At 40.3% G+C, this 15564-nt stretch overlaps 1 protein-coding gene across 1 annotated transcript; it reads right to left on the bottom strand.

The window, feature by feature from the left end:
* Nucleotides 1–816: 816 nt before the first annotated feature.
* On the bottom strand, nt 817–15098 carry nags (N-acetylglutamate synthase). Its single transcript, XM_041976170.1, has 8 exons — nt 14617–15098; nt 10348–10628; nt 9272–9485; nt 8996–9176; nt 8758–8797; nt 8533–8664; nt 8262–8444; nt 817–3075 (listed from the first exon to the last, which is right to left on the bottom strand). The coding sequence occupies exons 1-8, from the start codon at nt 15070–15072 to the stop codon at nt 2907–2909; spliced, it is 1656 nt and encodes a 551-aa protein (XP_041832104.1). The 5' UTR covers nt 15073–15098; the 3' UTR covers nt 817–2906.
* Nucleotides 15099–15564: the final 466 nt, after the last annotated feature.

Raw genomic sequence — 15564 nt, 5'->3', positions numbered from 1 at the left:
TCCTGTAAAAGAACAAGGGAAGATTCAGGAAAGCTTGATTAGAGTGTAGACTGAACTGTGCTTGGACGGACTTACTTTGTCCTTGACAATCAGGCCAATAAAATGTAGATTTTCCCCTCAGACAGAGGAATACAAACACTTTTCCAGCTATTTTAAATGAAAACATGAGAGGTGAAAATCAAAGTTGGAAAGTCTATATATCAAAAGTTATATCCTCACTTTGTGTTTATTAAAATCCTAGCTCCCACATTTCCCATGAATAAATCTGTACTTTTACCTGCCTCTTCTAAACACTGCAGCTTTACATTTAGTTCTAAACCCAACCAAAGACAGCCTGACTGGCACAGCAGTGACACCTTTGGGGTTTTTATATTTTGTCCCAAAGAAATAAATTAAATTTAGCTAATTTCATAGGGGGCGATTAAAATTCTTTCAAGGAAACGAACAGACATCATCCATGTGCAAAATCGGCATAGAGCCTGTTTAATGACACCTCCTGGCAGACATGTGACAGGTGTGGAGCAGCACCTGGATGCATTACAACTTCCTGGTCCACTTTACAAGATCATGTTAGGATGAGAACGTTTTTGATGTGTATTTGTCCCCAGTTTTTTCTTTTTTAAAGACAGAACCCAGAGATATGTCTCATGACCACACTCTAGGCTAAACCCAGCTTTACACAGAGCATTTCCTCTAGAAAAACAAGAGAATCTGCACACAAGCGTCACCACGCACGAGCTGTGGAACGGATCCGCCATGTTGGGGGAGTAACATTTCTGTTTGCAGACGTTCACTGTGTGTGTTTAACGTATTTTAAATTCAGGCATTCAGGGAGTGAGGACTGTTTTCAGAGGTTCCGGTCATTTCAAACTTGTGGGGTGTTTAGTTATGCTTACCAAGCTTTGTTGTTTTTAGTACAGTGACAGGCAACCTGAACCTAAACAACTTGTAATTTATTTCTCTATTCTTGTATTTATTTAATTGATTGTTCATCTTTATTTTCTCTTGTAATTTGTCATCCTGTTGTAGTGGCACTTTGTCTCCATGTTGGTCATTAGCCATCGTTTGTGTTATAAACAGGGTTGTTCCGGTAACTTTTTTCTTTTTGTTTACCGATTTTAATACCTGGAGTTTAGGTATCTGTTAATCCCAAGAACTGATCCAATACCTGCGTTATTTTATTATGAAGTCTATTAAATTTACCATTTAAAGAAATTATATTTATTGTAGACTTTGATGTAAAATATTGTTAATGCAATTCAATGGCTAAACTACAAAAAAATGAAATGATTTGATTGATCACAGCTTACAAATTAATTAATCATGATTAATATCCATCGCGACTATGCCTGGAACATGCTCATTTTTACAGTATCGTATCAACAGAAAGAGCCAATGCTTATAAATATTAAATGTTAACTAACATTTATTTGGGTTTTTCTTCACTTATCTACATTCTAGTAGATCATCACTTCAGTTGTAATAATGTCAATATTTCATAAAAAAAAATCTGGACATTTAAAAAGAAAAAAAAGAAAAAAAAGGTCCAATTTGTGCCCTCCTTTTCCTGATCACCCCTTCCTGGTCCCCCATCGAAACTTCATTAGACTCGTCCTGCGTCTTTAAAGAATACATCCTTTCTACCAGCTGTCAGCTACTTTGTTGAAAAATGCTGCTGCTCTGATTTCTATTTTAGAATATAATATATATGATATATATATCATTCATGGCCCCTAAATGATCAAACCTGTGTCTCTAACATCTGCACAGCAGCAAATATTTAGAGAAGACAAGCGCAACAAGAGAGACGGTACCAGCGACAGAAAATATTCCCCCAGCATGGTGGACAGACGTGCATTCTCTACATTTAAGAACAATACCGCTCTCGGTTTCAAAGCAGAGGGAAGTCTAGTCATTATGGTGGCCGCGAAGTGCAAAATATTACATCGAGTGAAACACGTTTATATTGTCGCAATGCAAATTTACATGTTTAAAATGCTGAAACACTTTCACCAAGGGCTAAACCAGTTTTCCTTACAGAAAAACAACGGTACAAACCGTACAACACCTTTACAATCCTTGATGCAAATTTACAGGCGCAACTGCAAAACACAAAGTTCTGAATACACCGCTGAAATATTTTTACCAACTGCAAAGCAAAGTGACGCAAAACACTTTTAAAAGTTTACAGAAACACTTTTACAAAGAACTGGTGTTGCACCAAAATCTGTGACCCATCAGAATCTGTGACCGCCAGGGGCAATAGTGTACCTTTCTCTGCATGTACCTATGTCACCCCTAAGTCTGGACTCTTCTAACATTTTGTGGCCCTCACACAGTCACAGATGCCACTTTGTCTGATAGCAACCAGAATGTGTGACTTCACTGTGCCTGCATCCAAATGAACTCAGCTCTTCAATAAAGGTGTTTCCCGGACTTTGCTCGTCTTTTAAGACGTACATGCAGAGAAATGTACGCTATTGCACCCTCTAGTCAAAGATTTTGATGTACCACCGGCCAGTTCTCATCTTTGTAATTGTGTTTCCTGAACTTGTGAAAGTGTTTCACGCCAATGTAAAGTTTCTTTGTCGTTGGTAAAAATGTTTCTGCAATGTACTCAGAACTTTGTGTTTTCCAGGTGCAAGTTTGCATCAAGGATTATTCAAGTGTTTTACGTTTTGTACAGTGTTTTTTTCTGAAATGCAGTCCTTGGTGAAAGTGTTTCAGCTTTGTACTTTTGTAAATGTAAACATGGTTTCTGTGATGTAAATATGTAAAAGTGTTTCACTTGATGTAGTGTTTTTTTTTGCAAATCCCGGCCACAGCAAGTCAGAGTAAACCTTAGAAAACAATGTTCAGTTCTTCAGGGTTGAGCTACAGTGAACGGCAGCTCTGCAGGCAGCTGCTCAGCATCCTGCATCAGGTGGCGGAGGCTCAGAGGAGGAGTTGTGGAATGAGTTGGGGAGGTTCTTGGCATGCTCCACCAGCGCGTAGGAATCTCTGATGTCTGTCAGACCAAACCAGAAGACGATCCACGCTCCATTCGCAAAGCTGCCGTCACAGTGCTTAAAATACCTGCACAGATAGACAGATTACATCATAAATATCAATTTAAATAGCTTGTAAACACAAATAATCAGCCAATCATGTGACAGCAACTCAGTACATTTAGTTATTTAGACCAGATCAAGGCGACTTGTTGAAGAAAGTGGCTTTAAAATATGATACACCATGTCACAAAGCTCATAGTAGACAGTACTGTATCTCTATTTGAGATGAAGGTGAGATACCTAAATCCTGACCTGAAGTGGTTCTCCTGTGCTGTGCATGTACGGCACAGTGTAAACTGATTAATATGACAGTTATGACTCATAGGTCAAGTGACTTAAATGACCCAAACAACAAACTGGTGTTAATTTCTTATCATCTTATAAGACAGAAAGTAAAGAACTCTTTTAGATGAGAACTGAAATGTTCTGAACAACAGAAGTCTTTCTGTCTTTATTCTTTTACAGGATGTCTGATCTGTAACTTTGATCATATTCACAATGCGAGACAGCCCCTGTCTCCAACACAGTGCACCATCATCCACATCACAAAGACTATGCTGCCTCAGCGGGACAGAGAACACACTCTAGCCGAGCAGAACTGCCAGCTGTCCTAAAAGTTGCCAGATCTGTTGCTCGGCACTTTTTTCTAAACAAAGAACTACTGAGAGTTTCTGAAAAGTCCATCTAAACGAAGCTGTGCCAGCTACAAGCGAGAAAGCTCGACATATTTACTTAAAGTCTTGGGGATCTACAGAGCAGATCATGAAGATCAACCAGTCAATCTGGACTGATGGGTTGACTGGTTGTAGACCAGCTACATTATACAGGTGAAGCTACATTATTGTGGAGCCAAAACAAGCTTATTTGAACCAAAGGATGGAGCTGAAGTGCGCAGTGGAACGCTTCATCCCTTTTTAATAACAGCATCATTTTCAATATGACCTCAAGAACAAAGATCAGAGTTCATACTACATAATTAAGGTAATGTATTTTAAATGGGAGACTACTGGTGGCAGAAAGTTTCGGACTTGTTGTCTAATGGATATCAGCAGTATTACATTTTTCCCCAACTTCTACCACCGAATTGTTTGTCTTAATTCTTTTCTCATCTACATTTGCTGTGTCAGGAGACACATCCGCAAGCGCTCTAAAAATAGACAAAATAACACGAGAAGGATGCAGGAGATGGGAAGAAGGCTCCGTATCCATCTCAAGCATAGCGAAAAATGGGCCTTTACTCTTATTAAATTACTGTGTTGAAATGATGAAATGATGAGGCAAAAGTTCAAAATGTGCATAAAAGCACCAAACATGACCCTGAAATTGAGGGTCCTGAAACAGTTTTCCTGAAACTGCAGCCTCTGGAAAACGTTCCTGACCTGTGGAAGATGCTGCTACGTTTGCTGTTTCTGGCTGTTCCAGATGTTCAAATTGTAAAACCGACCAAAGTGACTTCAGGTTTCCTTGAAAAGGGGTTAAAAAAGGGGGAAGTGAGTGAAAGACATATGTTGGGACAAATGGTTTGAGAACTGGGGCTGAATGATTAATCATTGTTTCATTTAGCAAATCACAAACAGAGCGATAAAGTTAAACATTACACGGCTCCTGATCCAGGTTTTAAACCCGCAGCATCCTTTCTTGTGTGACAGTAGGGTAGAAAATGCATTCAGGTGTGATTCTTTCTGAGCTTCAAATGTGTTTCTATTGGATTTGTGTTGCGTTTCATTCTCACCCTCGCTTATTATCGTCTGCTCTCTCACAGCCGATAAGAAGGCGGGAAGGAAGGAATCTGCAGCACCAGGAGGACAGAGTAACTGTGCAAAACCGCGCAGACCTGCGAGTTACTCTCATTCCTCATAGTCTCGGATGGGTTTCGCACCCGTGGAGGAAGCAAAGCTTATCAAGTGTTTCCCGGCGAGAGGGTTCAACACCTGAATAAGTTGAGGCAAAGACGGGGTACGCTACAGGTTTAAATGAAGCATTGTGTGACAGCTGCACTCAACTGTGAAGTTAAACCTCGTCGCAGACTAATTTTCCATAAAATACTGAAACGCTGAGACAAAATAACACAAACACATAACACAACTTCTGAAATGCCCCGATGACCTGAATAAAGACGGTTTTATTGAGTAGAGTCGCTCTAAATATTCATGGAGTTCAGATCTCATGTCGATGCTAAAAAAAACCTCCAGAGAATACTGGACCCGTTTTAAGCTGTAATCCGACTCAGAATTGGCTGGAATGACGGCTGAGTCAGCTGCACCCTGTGACGGAATGTTGTAGCCACAGGTTGCATCATGTTGCTGGAAAGTCTCATCTCATCTTTTAATCTTTCTTAGAATATGGAGCAGTTCTTATGTAGATGTCATGTGATAATCATCCATCTCATAGAAAATACATTTCTGCATGAGCACTGAACAGAAGCAGGAATTTAAAGATTAAATTGCAAACCAAGTTGCAATATTGGTCTGAAAAAATTGCAATGAAATGTTTTTCTCATATGGTTCAGGCCTAATGTAAATCTTTCTGTGGGATCAAATAAAGCTGTTTTATTAATCAAGACTTGTTTGCTAAGCAAGAAGCAAACAACATGCGAGTTGAGCTAATTTGAACTAAAGAGCTAAAGTTTTTCTTCATCCAGTATGATGTCCTAGCAACCCGTCTGATGGAGACGAGATAGACTGGGCTCCTGTAAAGAATCTAGACCACGATAAAGTGAAACATCCACAACAAACACACGTAGCAACATGATAAAACACCTACGTGGGTACATACAGGAGCCGGAACAATGCAGGATTTGTCATGAAAGGTTTTAATCCCAACTGTTTTCATTTACCACGCATGAAGAGAATCTAGACTCGTCTGAAGCACCACAAAGCTCAAGATAATGGGGATCTATGACATCACACAGCTCATCTTTAACCTCTTCTTCACTTCTTCTTTAGTACAGAAGATGTTTGCACATGCTAAGAAGCAGAAATCCTAACATGTAGCGAAACGACAGGGAGAAACTCGGCTAAAAGACTCTGCCAAGCATCGGCATCCAAACCAAACACAGTTTAAACCCCAAGCAGTTATATGGGAATGTAAGAAAGACATGAGAACGGCTCTGTCCACTTTAGAGCTTCTGCTAATTTCTCCACACAAACAAGGAGTCACATGACAGCAGCACTCTGCTGGTTACAAAGACGTCTGTCTCATCACTGGGACAGAAACTCTGGAGCTAGCAGCCAGAACCAGAAATCAGGTCTTACTGTTGTGGAAGTAATTTTAATGCATACGGTGATCAATCATATTTACTCATATAATAATCACAAGTTCATACAATACATTTATTCATTTATTACCCTCAACTACATTTCATAAAGTGTATTTTCCTTATACAGAACACTGAAGTTATTATTCTCCTGTTGGGTTCTTGTGTGAGGTCAGGCTGACCACTTTTTTTCCTGACTCGTGATATGGGGAAAAGTTGAGACTGATGAGCAGCTGCTAGATACAAACAGTTGTTTAGAAAATAGCAGCCTGTTTGGGCGAGACAGTAAGAGAGCTGTGCTTTCCAGTCTCCCTTCTCCTTTTTATCAGTTTAGAGACTGGCCTTCAGCTTGGATCAGGTTGAATAAAACTGATTCCGAAAATGCAGCAAGGCAGAGTCCTCTTGTCGGCTTCTGGGGTCAGCAAGACAGCTTGCAAGTTTTGTCTGTATTTTATACTTCTCCTGTAATAAACCTTATATGCTTTCACTCATCCCAGGCTCTTGGTAATTTATTCTACAACACTGTTGCTGTTTGTGGTGAAAAGTTTGATTCCAGCTCTAAAAACTCTACTAAGGTGTTCTCCTATGACTCTGCCTTTGTTGGACATGAACCATGAAGGTCCTGCTGGTTTCCATGGAGATGAAGGAGGTTTTATAGTGAAGTATTCACTCTTCCTATCATAGACTATCTTGGGCTTCAGGTCTTTCTGGGTCCTTGTGGTGTTTCTAAGGTGAATGCGGGGCTATCCCTGGATTCTCCTGACTGAGGTGTCCATCATCATCATCATCATCATCATCGACCAATCCCTTCCTAAGATATTTACCTGCACCTCTATTAAAACCTGGGATGGGACTTTAACTCGTTATTTCTGATTAATTAATTGCAGAAAAATGAACGTGTTAAAAAAACTGACATCTTTAATCGTAGTTTGTGTTCCAAACAAGTCGTTTATCAGTGCACGATTTCCTGGTACACCGACTTTATTTGATGCACAAGTCAGGGCTCAGCTAACACCAGTTGCCAACTTAGTGACTTTGCTGCTACATTTAGTGAGTTTTCAGAGCCCTTAACTTTTTTTCTAAACAATGACTAGAGACAAATTTAGTGGTGTTGTTGGAGACTTTTGGATCCTGACATAAAAGCATGTATAGTTTACTTTTCTCAGTGAGAAGCGGGAGCAGCCGCAGACACTCCCCCATCCTCGCTGCAGCTGAACCAGCTGCAGTCAGAGCTCCATGACCATTTAAAATGTTAAAAGTACCGTAACATGTTTTACACTCTTAATTAGAGAACATCCTGCTCAGTTTTGGCTAGGGATATTTTCTATTTCTTTTTTTACTTTTTTTAATTGAACTGCAATTAAAAGCTTTAATCTTCCAGACATTACTAGAGCTTGACTAGTTGCTGTATGGGACAAATATTGTTTTACAATTAAAATGCAATTAATCAAAATTACTTCATTACAAAGCCTCGAATAAACTAGATTATTAGAATCAAGTCCCACCCCTAATTAAAACAACTGTAAAACAGCCCAGATTCCCCTTTTTCTATTTCCTTATCAGACATTACTTTACTCATTTCTAGATGAACTGAGCTTCTATCATCTGGTTTTCACTCAAAGCCATGTGGTTTTCTTTTAGGAGGAGATCATTTACATTTTCTAGTGTGTTCCAGGTGAATTTCCTCTGACACATGAACACATCTTGATCTCACGTCTCAGCTTGTGTCAGTAGTTAGACTTCATTTTGGGTGTCATCTCCGACAGGAGACAGAAAAATATACCTCGTCAAGGAGAAGTTAAGGTATCTAGTATGTGAACTCGTATCTAAACTGTGAAAATACTTATACATTAAGCATTTTGCTTATCTGACCACCACTTCGTTGAACCTGAAGGACGTGGGGCGGCACAAGTTACGTGATTGAATACCAACAAAAATGTGTGTGCGTGTCTTACCATGGGTTGATTCTGTTGGTGGCTCTGGACCTCCAGAACAGTTTTCCCAGGTCTTGTCTGATGCACTCCCACAGAATGTGACTGGTGCCCTGACCCTGCTTACTGCTGCTCACAACAAACTTGTCCAGGTAGGGGGTGCCACCGTTCACTGGCTCCATGGTGATGATGGCCGCCGCACTGTAACTGGAGGAACACACAAACAAAACAGGTCTATGGTTGTAAGACTGATGCTGAATTCTGGAAATTCTTTTCCCGGAATGATTCCACACACCCTTCAGAGAGGTAGATGGAGTGAAGCCGTCCTTTCAGAGAGTCGATGTAATCCTGCCTCAGAGTTTTAGCAAAGGACTTGTTGATGAGAGCCAGCAGACGGTCTGCATCGATCTCATCCAGAGAGCTGTACCTGCACACAAAACAGCAAGGTGTGTTAGTGCACGACAAAGCTGTGTCTGTTTGGGTGTTTAACCAGTGTGGGACATGTGTGATATCTACCAACCGGTGTATGGGGTCTCCATTTTTAAAGAGGGTCCCAGAGCCTGAGAGAGAAAGAGAAAGAGATGTGTAAAAAAGTTTTCTCAGGAGGCAACAAACATCTGCCCTATTCCTACAAATATGGTGTCCTCAGGGTAAGTCAGGGTAAGTCTCAAAATAGACAGCTTTCTAAATATATGTGTGTGTGTTTATTTCTGTGTGTGCATGCTGCAGACGGTCGGTGGGTCAACGACATGCCTCACCTCTGTGGCTGAACAGCTCAGTCAGCAGCGTTCCCGCTGACGTGATCACAGCAGAGGACTCGGTGGGCAGTTGATTGAGAAGTCTGGCGATGGCGCTCACTTTCCGGCGCTCTGCACCACTCAGCCACTCTGCCACGGACAGACTGGGCAGGTCGGTGGGCAACGACACGGTGCCCAGCACCTGTAGGGGAAACAACACCAGAGGAGTTACGCACCTCAGACCGAAGCTATTTTGAGATTTGAGTGACTGTTCAGGAAGTAAACCAGATACCGTGCCTTGTGTTTTGGGCTCTGCAGGCCACCGGAGCTGTTCAGGAAAATGACTTTGTGGGGTTGAAGAGCTCGGGAAATGGCCACCGTCACCTCCGTTGGGTCCAGTATTACAGAGCATCCCCTCCAGTCCCTTCCCACCGGACAAACCAGCGGGATTGTCCCACAGTCCAGACTCCACTGGAGGAGGCTGGTGTCCACAGAAATGTAGGGTGCAGCACTGCAGGGCAACAAGAAGGAAAGGACACATCTCCTGGGCTTCTTTCCAGTCACATTAACCCGTGTGGGTCATTATGGACCTTTTTTATCCGTTCAATTAAATTTTCCCTCAATTTTTCCCCACCATTTTTGGTATATGGGAGGATTTTTTGTAAGAAAGTGTTTTGTTAAAGAACTTTGAAATTTCAACTTTTACAGCCCTTTGAGCTCATTGGTGGGCAAAAAGTCCTCTCTCAAAAACTGCTATAAAAACAAAACATTCCTATTTTTTTCCAATTTCTTTTGCACAAATCACTGAATCAGTTTCAGTCCTCATGAAAAACACTGAATATATAATTAGTCTAACGATTTTAACCCAATTTCTTTTACTCAAATAACTACATCAACTTCACTCCTAATCAAAAATACCAAATAGGTAGTTGTTTAAACTTTAACCATGTAAATACAAACTTCACGACATCATGTCACTGTTTTTAAGAAAGAAAAAACACACAAAAATATTTTTTCCTCATATAATAGATTGTGGTGGCTGGGATTTGATTAACAGATCAGTCTTAGTTTGTTTTACAAATAAAATCCCCTAGTTTTAAAAATCTGTTATACAGATTCTCATTTTTGTGTTTTTCATTTCCTAAAACTGTGACAGTACATCATCAAACCAACATTTAAAGGGTTAAAATGAATAATAATAATTTGAATAATCACATATTTGGTAGTTTTTATTATGACTGAAGTTAATTGAAAGATCTGTGCAAAAAAAGTGAGAGAAATATTAATCTGTCATTTTCCTCTGATTACCCAAAAGCGTAGGTTAATCCAAAAAAAGAAAAAAATGAACTCTTAACTCGGTAATTTACCATTACCTGCTTCCTGGTGGTGCTTCATGCAGTTGAAGGAAGGACTCTGCGGAGAAGAACGGCAGGACAGTAGCAGAGTGCTGCTGCAGAACCTCGGTCAGCTGCTGGCACCGCTCCACCAGCACTCTGGTGCACCAAGACCCCGTCACTGATTCAGCAGGCTCTTTTTCCAGGAGCTGAGTTTGGCCTATCACCACAACAGGCTTCATGTCCATACGCTGCAGGAAGGACAGTCCGAAGGCCAGGCTCTGAACCGTTTCCCTGCTGCGGAAAACAGAACTGTCCACCTAAAATGGGCAAAAAAAAACAAACACATACAACACTGACTGGAGTTGGTAAATACCTAAAAAAAGGAAAACTCAAGTTGCTGCTGTGAATCGAATCGATTCAGGAAATTAGTGATTTCCCTAGTCGCCGCTCCATCACAGGGTCAACACAGACACAAAGAAGACGACCAACCAACTCACTGCAAGGGTCAAGTTACAACCACCAGTTAACCTAACACACGTTTATGGACTGGTGGAAGAAGCAGGAATACCTGGAGAGAATTTACAGGGAAAACCTGGAACGCCACACAGAACGATCCCATCTGATGGTCAAACCACTGCGGTCGCTGTGAGGCAACGGCGATAACCACCACATCACCCGCAGCCTGTATGACTCATGATGATTCTTGTACTAAAAATCACACTCAGCAGATAGCAGTAATGATCTATAATATCTTCAGGCTGATCACCAAGCATGTAAAGTTCGCAGAGGCCTGAACAGCCATTCATCCTGAAACTTTTCCATTGGAAAAACATCAAACGAGAACACGGCCAGCCTGTTTATCAGAAACTAAAGTCTTTTAACTCAGAACTGAAACAGTTCCCAGGTTAAACTGACTCATCATAGCAAGAGGGGTTGTTAAAGTGAAACCAGCTGAACATAGTCTCCAGTTTAATCTTGCATATCCAGTCAGAGTCTTTTTGACTCAGGATGGTTAGAATCCTTTAAATAAGGAAATTGAATACTGATGCTTACTTGTTTATAACATTTAGCACAAGCAGCACTTGACCATTTCTTATGAAAGGAAGGAGACAATTCCATCCCATAATTCCTTGTGGTTTCAAAGCAATGCTTAATTTTACGAGTCCAGCTATACATACATTTGTTCATTTTTATTTTTCTAATTACCAACATTTCTAATAGTCATACCTTTTAATCTCATATGAACATGATATACCTCTGTCACACTGTAAGACATGAGAGGAATTATCTAAACTTTCGGTAGAGTTTTGTATTGAACATCGGTAGTTTCAGTGCTGCAGGCTCATCATAGCTCAGTCTTCAGATGGTTAGATTCTCAGCCATCTTCTCCTACGTACTTTAGGCCAATTTACGCTCTATGCTAAAGACGTACATGGAGCATTTTGTCCGTCTTTAGCATCTTTTAAGTGTGTAATGTGTTCCGTACCCTGACAGAGCACACAGAGTTGTACCACCGGAAACCGCAGTGGTAGTGTTAAAAGGTATATTTAACATGTGACCTGCAAAAGAAACAAAGAAGAAGAATCTGCAATGTATTTGATGACTGCACAGACCACCATGTCTACTGTGTTGCCTCTTTTTATGTCTCTTCCTGAAAATGTACATTATTATGATCTCCTCCACCATCAGCATGTTTATTATTAACTAAAGTTAGTCTTAGAAATATTGAACATGTTCAATGTTCCCAATTGTCGGCTATGACCCGTTTCGGAGAGGATTATCGGGACAAATCGGCTCGTAACACATCACAGACCAAATGATAATTGGACAGGGAAATCTCACGATGATGATCAGGAAAAGGAAAAATCGGGACAAAAACAGCCCAAAAATGGTGATGTGTGTACCAGGCCTTACTTGCTAAGAATCTTATTTGACCTGTTTTTTTATGGCTTACCTAAAGTGAATAAATGTTTGGAATATCCGCTTCTTTGCCCGATTGTGGCATTTTTGTATAAAACATGTCTTTACTCTACTTTCTTTCCTTGGTGACACTGTGGATATTCTTATTACTATTAAAGAGTTCAGGTATGAACAGCAGGATATTATAACACTACAGAGCCTGTATACATGCATTCCCCGTCCAGTAGGCCGTGATACTCTAACTCACCATCTTATAGACCAGAGAGTGTTCTGCCTCCAAATGAGTTTCTACTGACCTTGTCAGAAATTATTCTTTCAATCAACTTCTTCAAATTACATTTGATCCTTTCTTTTTACAAGCTCAAGGTACAGCTATGGGTAGTGCCTTTGTCCCTTCCTATGCTTGCTTAGTGATAAAGAAAAAGTTATTTCCAACCCGGTATCTAATATATTTTTTTTCCCAAAATAGTCGTGTGGAAAAGATATATTGACGACATCCTTGAATTTTTGGGGAGGTGATTGAAAAAGAACTGTTTGAGTTTCTGAAATATAATAATTCCTTATATTCCTTAATCCACTTAAATGGGCTCACAACCATTCACTCTGATTGGTTAAGCCCCGAAACGCTAAGTTGAAGTTGTAAAGCAAAATGAACACTTGAAAATATTTTTTATTACAAGTAAACTATGGAAGATAATTTGTCAGATGGACTATTTTTTCTCTGTAACTTCAAATTCAGTTCACATGTGTGTGAGTTTTCTTTACAGCAGAAAATTTTGACATACAAGTTCAGATTTTTGATGTGCAACTGTATTCTACAAGTTTTCACATCAAATCTACAAGTTTGTTCATTTTGGCACATTTTTACCTTCATACTTTTTCACTGTGGACATTTCATCTGATACTAAGTTCTTCACTCGTCCACGTACAAATAAAAAACACCCCATTCAGTCCTTTATTTATTTATTTAGCAGCACACATGTTGTGTATCTACTGAAATGTCCTTGTAGTTTGGTTTATTTCGTACAGAGTAATAGAGCTCTAAAAGCTTGCACAAAATATGGACTGTGCGATCACCCGGCATTATGCACAAGTCAATCATGGTCCCGCAGCATCCTTGAAGTTCTAGGGAATAGAAAAAATCCTCCCTTCCTTTGAAGGAGGAGACATTATTAGGTTTTTACTTCACAGAGAGGCACAGTGGATTTGTACTCTTAACACAGTGAAACCCTTTGGTGTTGATGAAGATCTGAATCTGTCATGTTTAAAATGTTGCTAGATTTTTGCGTTGATCTCCATGACGTGGCTGAACTGATAAATGTTCAATATTTTGTTTTGCTCATGATCTTTGACTATCTTTTGTGATCTATTATGCTCCTCTTCACTATATGAAAGTTGCTGGGTGAGCATATAGTGAACACAAAGGTAAGCTCCACCTTACTCTGTTTTGACCACTGGGCTTTTGGCATGATTCTACTGATGAACTCTGTACACATGGCTTAAATTGTCTACACTTATAAGTCTTTATAAGTCTTTTGTAGATATTGAAATATAAGTCTTTTGTAGATATTGAAATTTTTTATACTGTTTTTTATTTTGCTACCTTTAGAAGCACAACTGCTAAATGACTGTACCGCTGCAACACCTACATTTCCCAACTTGGGATGAATAAAGTACTTCTATCTATCTATCTATTTATCTGCCCATTTCATGTGTTCACTTGTGGGTCTGATGAAGACACAGGAAGTGCCCTAATTTGACCAATAAAGATGTAAATTCATCTGTGAGCTTTTACAAAATACAGAGTATCACATAAAACGTGGTTAAGATTAACGCTGTCTTGTTCAGCAGGTGGTTTTGTGTGAACACGAAGCCTCAGGAATGAACCCCTTTTTTAAACTCATTTGCTGGAAAGCTTCAATGCTTCACGAAGCTTCATCACACATCATTATTATAAATTTAAATCTCATTGTTATAACTTTAAATCTCAATATTATTACTTTTAATTTATTAATTATGACAATCTTTGTCAAAATTGTTAATTCACAAGTGGTGAGAATGGGTTTCCATAGCAACAAGCTTAAGTTGACACTAAACAAGTTTGGCCTGTTTGGACGGACTTGCAGCTGGAAGACTTTTCCAAGAAGACCATAAACAGGGAAACAGGGCATCAGGTTTTTTTTTTTTTATTATTACTTCTAAAGCCTAGAACTAAAAGAGGGTGACATTTCTTTCTTCAAACAACTGTAGGCCTATGTATCAGCTGCTGACAAGATGTAATTGAGAATAAACAAATGTTACATACTTTAGTAGTGTAATTGATTATAACAGACAAAACCAGGGCGTGTGCACAACGACTTAACTATAAACTATTTAAAAGTTTACCTCCAGTACAGCAAAGGCAGGAGACTGAGCCGTAGTGGTTCTCTGGAACTGGGTCAGCCAGTACCGGGCCTCCCGGGGGTCTCCTCCAACCTCACTGAGAAAAGCTTTCACATCCCGGTAAATCAGGTTCCGGGAGGCGAGCGCGTGCCGATCCGCAGCGGAGAAATACCCCAGGTTCTCCTGCTGAGCCAAAGCCGGGACTCTCACCCTCGTGTTCGCTGCGTCGGAACTGACCATGCGGCGCTGGGGAGCGAACATCCTCCGCTGCTGCTGCTGGCTGGAGCTCCGCTTCAGCGAGGTGGAGGGCGGGTTGGGACTCGCCAGGTACTTTCCAGCCATGACCATGGCCCGACAGCCAGTGGAGCCGCTGTTCACTTTGGACATGCTAAAAGCTGGCGCAGTCCTGAACCCTGCCGAGCTGACAGCTGGAGCTCTCCCGAGTGCGGACAGTTTCATTTAACACGCGGCTGCTGCGTCGGCGTTTCTCACATTTCAACAGGTGGGGGTGGTGGGGGGAGGGCCATGCTGCAACAAGCTTCATCTTCCCGCTGAGGGAGTGTGATGCTGAAGTGTGGCTACAGAAAGATTATGAGGGTATTATTCTGCTATTTGTCAAAACCGTATTTAACTGCTGTGTCCTTTTATTTTTATATATTTTTTACTCAATTAAACATTCATTTAACTGAGGTGATGCCATAGAGAATCTGTTGAGATGCCAAAATGCAACAGCCAACACCCAGACAAGTCACTAAAACAACTTTCTCTGTTGAGGTTACATAACATAACATAACATAACATTTGAAAAACTATACAAAGTCACTCAACTGTAAAAAAATGTGCATTGTTTTTAAAATACCTTTCTAGAAAAGCCACCAACGCCTCCAGAAATTACTATATGGAACCTGTCAAAGAAAAAATGAAGTAGTGAATGGATTTTCTAACCTTATG

The sequence above is a fragment of the Melanotaenia boesemani genome, chromosome 2 (assembly GCF_017639745.1).
Source record: "Melanotaenia boesemani isolate fMelBoe1 chromosome 2, fMelBoe1.pri, whole genome shotgun sequence".
Taxonomy (NCBI): Eukaryota; Metazoa; Chordata; class Actinopteri; order Atheriniformes; family Melanotaeniidae; genus Melanotaenia; species Melanotaenia boesemani.
The sequence above is the reverse complement of the archived record's forward strand: the minus strand, read 5'-3'. Positions and strand labels throughout refer to the sequence as shown.